This window comes from Sinocyclocheilus rhinocerous, unplaced genomic scaffold, assembly GCF_001515625.1.
Source record: "Sinocyclocheilus rhinocerous isolate Xijiao unplaced genomic scaffold, SAMN03320098_v1.1 scaffold148, whole genome shotgun sequence".
Classification (NCBI taxonomy): Eukaryota; Metazoa; Chordata; class Actinopteri; order Cypriniformes; family Cyprinidae; genus Sinocyclocheilus; species Sinocyclocheilus rhinocerous.
The window spans coordinates 1,759,019-1,765,326 of record NW_015653472.1 but is presented as its reverse complement, the minus strand read 5'-3'; the positions used below and the strand labels follow the sequence as shown (position 1 = coordinate 1,765,326).

General features: G+C 36.0%; 1 protein-coding gene across 1 annotated transcript in view; it reads left to right on the top strand.

Annotated features, from left to right (window-relative positions):
- LOC107716150 (isocitrate dehydrogenase [NAD] subunit gamma, mitochondrial-like) overlaps positions 1-5,615 on the top strand; it is a 15,269-nt gene extending 9,654 nt beyond the window's left edge. The window contains exons 11-14 of the mRNA XM_016522502.1: positions 2,010-2,104; positions 2,349-2,409; positions 4,630-4,759; positions 4,978-5,615. Coding sequence (XP_016377988.1) covers positions 2,010-2,104; positions 2,349-2,409; positions 4,630-4,731 — 258 coding nt within the window. The 3' untranslated portion in view covers positions 4,732-4,759; positions 4,978-5,615. The remainder of the gene's footprint in view (positions 1-2,009; positions 2,105-2,348; positions 2,410-4,629; positions 4,760-4,977) is intronic.
- The last annotated feature ends 693 nt before the right edge of the window (positions 5,616-6,308 follow it).

Genomic DNA, 6,308 nt, shown 5'->3' with positions numbered 1-6,308 from the left:
CTTTTACTTTTGTAGCTATTTTGCTATTCAGCTCCCTACGCGATTTCATTCATTGTACGTGCAAATTCAAAGCGTCGCATCTGGGCACGTCAACAGCGAATGAATGATCTTTCCAGAAATCACACTGATCGACAGAACAAGTTTATATTTAGAATACATTGTAATCACTCCAAAATTGATGACAACAACTCACACACCTGCATTAGGCACTATACTTCTTTGCGTGCCTATTTAGCCATTTGCATCACATAGTTCGCAGCACCTGAAGGATGCGTTCGTTACGCAAACATCCAGAAGGCAGGACCCGCTTTGAAGCTGCAACATTAATTGGTTTAATTGCAGATGAGTGACAATTCAACTATATCCAATGAACAATGAGGCTAGTATTTCTGCCCGTCTTGACTGATGGACTAGCATATAGGGGATGCTAAGGTTATGGAGGCCCCTCCTCAAACCCCGAGGCCCTAGGCAATCGCCTGCTCTGCCTATAGATAGCGCCGGCCCTGCGAGTAAATCACTCGCATATGCGACTAAATATTCACTCTGGGTGACAAAATTATGTCTAATATTAGCCAATGGCTAATAAATTCTCAGATTTTACTCGCCAGTGTGCGAGTTGGAGGCTGAGTATAAGTTTAGCACAGATATATTTTCATTCGCCAAACACTCTGCCTGAGCGCTTCAGAGTTTCACTCTCCGTCAAGCGATATGTGATATTTTTCAGTTCATCACAATGGATGCGCAGCGCACCTGTGTTTGTGTATTTGGCGTACCATAAACTCTAGTGTGAAGGCGCACGACTTGGACACTGAATGACCAAAACATTTTTGTAAAATGGCACAGCTTTATATATATATATAGTATAGTATTTCAGTCTGGCGAGTAAACAAAAAAATGTACTAGCCAATGGCGATTCAATTGCCAAGGTGTCCGTAGACGGTTGCATTATAGATACAGAGCAGCAGGAATATTAGTCTGCTGTCACTTTAAGAGCTGTACGGATCCAATTTATTGATACATGCGTTTTCTTTCTCTACTGTTTACATTCACTTCAGTCATAAGACGGGGATTTTAACATAATTGTGTGTATTTGACCGATGAAGCACAATAAGTAGTGAAAGAGATCTGAATTCGCGATTGCATATGCTGTCTGATGAGAGGCGACTTTCAGTGCGCGTGTGCATCGGGAGTGTGTTAGCGCGTGAGTACTGCACGAGTTCTTTTTCAAGGTTTATTGCGATTAGTAACTCTTTTTAACATCAAGCATGTCCCGTGCTTCATTTTCTCATTCATGCATGTTTCTTATCCATTCTCTAAATTGTCAATAACTTTAAGCAGTCCTGCGCTGCACGGATATATAAAGTTTGGCATGGCCAGTATTAATGCAGGGAGCTGAAGCAGAGTGCTGCACACACACTGTCCTGCTGCCGCATGTCGATGTAACTCAGGAAACATGGCTCTTATTAAAAATGTCATTGCTAAAGTAGCAGTACTTGTAACATGATGAATCGTATCGTTTTTAAAAGCAAGGTATCACAATACCTTTTTAGTACCTTATACAGTGCAACACTAGGCCACAGTTTGAATAATAAAAATAGCCAGCTATGTAAAACCTGTTAGGCCTGTGTCTAGTGCCCACTTATATATTATTATATATAAACATAAAACACTGTTCTTTAAAATTGTCACAATTCTTTCACAATATTTCTGTTTTTACTGTATTTTTGGTCAAATAAATGCAGCCTTGGTGAGCATAAGATATTTTAAAACGATAAAAGACTTTAATTAATATTCATAAGCAAGAGTTTATGATGTTCTTAAGTTAACTCAGTCTACTTAAATAGAAAGATATGTTTTCTTGTTCTACATGCAATATATTGTATCAAATATATTGTATACATAGACCCATTTTAAAGAATGATGTTTCTGTTTAAATACAGTTTCTCTATTGAAATTGAGCTGTTCCAGTGAAACTGAAATGCACATTTTGAGTGACATTTGAATGACAGGCCACCAGGAATACAGGAAAGAGCATTGCCAACAGGAACATCGCAAACCCCACTGCCATGCTGCTTGCCAGCTGCCTCATGTTAGATCATCTCAAGTAAGTGGTGAATGAGAAGCTCATGTGTTATTTTATGTGTCAGCTCTTGTGATGGTAATTTTGCAGATTTTTGCCTTCCCGGTTCTTTGCCACTGTAACATCTCTAACTTGATGAACAGCCAGAATTTCCCTGTTGTATAAAATCAGCCAAATATGTACTGACAGAATTTTCTGTCAATATTACTGTAGTGCAATTCTTAATATATGATTTTTATAAGCAGTGGCTTCTTCTTTTCTTTTTCAGAATTCATGACTATGCCAACATGATCCGAGGTGCGATTCTCACCACCATGAATGAGACCAGGGTCAGTCATACCCACACTCTCTAATTTATAAACCTACCTGTCCACATTTTAGGGTTGGTCTAGCACATCTTGTGAAGCAAATTTTAGATCACAACTGGCTTTGGTGAATAAGAGTTTTGTCAGGTGTGAATACCTGCCCATCAAGGCACCAGTTAGACTAAATATGACTAAATTTGTGCATAAAAGAACTCTTTGTAGTAATTTTTATTTAGTTTGAGCAAGGGTTGGCCTCCCCACTCACAACTGCTGCTTCTGTCTCATTTTCTTGACAAGAATTGCGTTTATTTAGATGCGAAACGTCTTTACGACCACATCAAACAGGAGACTTTTCAGACTGTTAAAATTGATAGCTCTCAATTATACTGTAATTTTGAATGGCTAGTCAATGGTTAAATATTAGGGGGAAAAAACTATTTCCTAGAGACATCGGGAGCTAGGGTTAGCCATCCCACCCACAACTGCTGCTTCTGTCTCTTTTTTCTTGACAAGAATTGCATTTATTTAGATGCAGAGCTATTTTACGACCACATCATACATGAGACTTTTCAGCCACTCACTCCAACTTCACCTCAGCACCAGGCGCTAGTCAAACGAGCGCGGAAAAGATACAGGTGATGAGGGAGCTTCAGTAGAACAACAGTAAACTGTGGTCAGATGAGATGTTGTCAGGCCGTATGTCAGTAAAAATGATTTTTCCTGTCCTGTCAGCCGTTATACTGTGCTCGTAGCACGTGCTCTTCAATTGCACGCACAAATGCGGCGATGCACACTGTAACCTTTATCAATTTATATCAAAGAGCGAAAGAAACTGTGCATGCAATGTCGTAGTTATGTCGTCAGTTAAGTCATTAAGTTACCAAAAAGGCAATTAAAGCTGTCTTAAAACTATAGCTCTTAAAGCAGCCAAAATAACCTAATAACCCAGCTGCTGTGATGACTGCTAATCAAAGAACAAAAGAAAAAAGAGCTTTAAAGATACATCTATATTTAATTTAGAATTTAGTGTTTGATAACTTTATTCAATTTCTGTATATTTCCTACTTGCTGGAGTGCACAGGTAGCTAAATATGACATTTATTATAATGGGTTTATGTGAAGATTGTTTTAAATTAGAAGTTGTTATTTTTTAAAGTCTAATGAATGTTAAAATTGATAGCTCTCAATTATACTGTAATTTTGAATGGCTAGTCAATGGTTAAATATTAGGGGGAAAAAACTATTTCCTAGAGACATCGGTAGTATTGGTATCAGTGATACTTGCCTTCAGTCATAAAAAAAGATGCCATTAAACAAATATTAATAATATACTGTCTTTGTTATTTCTACATTAATTTGAAGATTGAATGTGAAATTATTGCAATATAAAAATATATTGAAAAACTTTAATGTTAGGTGGGATTAATCGCAATTAATTTCAGAAACAATGTGCAATTAATTAGTGATTTTTTTAATCAATTGACAGCACAAGTCATTTTATATGACTTTATATATCATAATAGACTTACATTAGTGTTCAAAAGATTGGGGCCAATAAGATTTTTTTTACACATCTTTGAAAGAAGTCTCTTATGCTCACCAAGGCTGCATTTATTTGATCAAAAATACAGTAAAAACTGTAATTGTGAAATATTATTATTATTATTTTGTAATAATAATACGTAAATTAATACAAAATAACTGTTTTCTATTTTAATATATTTGAAAAATGTACTTTATTCCTGTGATGGCAAAGCTGAATTTTCAGCAGCAATCCATTTTTTTAAGATTCTTTGATTAATAGAAATTTCAAAAGAACAGCATTTGAAATATAAATATTTTGTAACCTTATAAATGTCACTTTTGATCAATTTAATGCATTTTTGATAAATGAAAGTATTAAAAAATTAACTCCAATCTTTTCAACTGTAAAGTATATTTGCTTGAAATTGAACTCCAAAATATTACATGGCATTACAGTACTGTAGTAATGTCTATTTAGGTGATTTTTGTTTTTCCCTTTTAAAAAAAAAACTAAATGTTTAAGTGTAAAAATATTGTATGCAATCCTTTAAGAATATTCCTCGTATTTCTACATTAAGTTCTTAGTTCCAGAGTAGTATTTTTACAGTTTTAACAATCATAATCAAACCATTTTCAGAAAAGTCCACATGCTTGTTGCTCAGTTGATGTTCTGTCATATGTCTAAGCATGTTGTAATTTCTGTAATGTTTCCTGTTGCAGTTGCACACAGCTGACATTGGAGGTCAGGGCACTACCTCAGAAGTGGTTCAGTCTATCATGAGGATCATCCGGAGCGGCGGCCCCCTCACCACTGAGATCTAAACAGAGTCAGCATCACTCCACCACTTTGGTACTGAGCACTTCTTGCACATGATCTCTTTTGCCATTCAGTCCAGGAGCAACAAGCCTGAGTTATTGTAAATGCCATTTCCTGTTTGATAGGGCTGTTAATGTTTTAACTTTTTCTTGTAATATGGCACATCCATCTAAGTGTTCTTTGTTCTATCTGTGATTTTTGATGCAGTTCTGGCTTCCACTAATATCTTTTCCCCTCCATTTTTCTTTCAGACACATCAGCTTCTTAAGGACATCTGCACTTCATTTGATGTCTTAGTAACGTTGCTTTCACTTGAGACGAGAGATTTATTCTTGAATCCAGCAGCCTTTATGGGGATCAGGGGTGGAGATGGTGTCACATGAAATACAACATACTTCAGCATTGTGATTGTGGTGTTTCTTGGGCATAGTGGTCTTTCCATGGGAATTGCAGTGTTTTTAGATTTATCATATTGTATCTAAAAGGTTGTATTAATGCTATGCTAATACAGTATTTATGATGAGGGTCTTGCGTTGGATTTGTGTTTCTGCTGCTCGGTTGCATTCCACGTTTTATCCATTCTTCCCATGTTATCCTCAAGCACAACTTATTCATTTTGGATTTATATCTTTTGTGTTTACTTTAATGACCCTGAACAAATCTCCAACTGTCCGTTTACATAATTCTACTTGTAGGAACTACAGCATTTTACTTGTTTATCTGCCTTAAACAGTTGGGTAAATGGACTCCATATTATGGATATCCATGAGATGATATTTTACTTTAGGCTTTATGCTGTGCTATTATTTACAATTGATACTTAATGTTGGTCTCATGTTGCATCAGTTAGTTTGGACATTTATGTTCCTGTATTGTCTTTTGATATGCAGCATTTGTTGAGACGAGAGATTTATTCTTGAATCCAGCAGCCTTTATGGGGATCAGGGGTGGAGATGGTGTCACATGAAATACAACATACTTCAGCATTGTGATTGTGGTGTTTCTTGGGCATAGTGGTCTTTCCATGGGAATTGCAGTGTTTTTAGATTTATCATATTGTATCTAAAAGGTTGTATTAATGCTATGCTAATACAGTATTTATGATGAGGGTCTTGCGTTGGATTTGTGTTTCTGCTGCTCGGTTGCATTCCACGTTTTATCCATTCTTCCCATGTTATCCTCAAGCACAACTTATTCATTTTGGATTTATATCTTTTGTGTTTACTTTAATGACCCTGAACAAATCTCCAACTGTCCGTTTACATAATTCTACTTGTAGGAACTACAGCATTTTACTTGTTTATCTGCCTTAAACAGTTGGGTGTTTAAATGGACTTCATATTATGGATATCCATGAGATGATATTTTACTTTAGGCTTTATGCTGTGCTATTATTTACAATTGATACTTAATGTTGGTCTCATGTTGCATCAGTTAGTTTGGACATTTATGTTCCTGTATTGTCTTTTGATATGCAGCATTTGATAAGTCTGGACTGTCATCTTTTGAGTTAAACATGCACATTTTCCATCATGTCATGCAGTTTCTTTGATTAGCATAATTATAATATTGTAAAGCATGG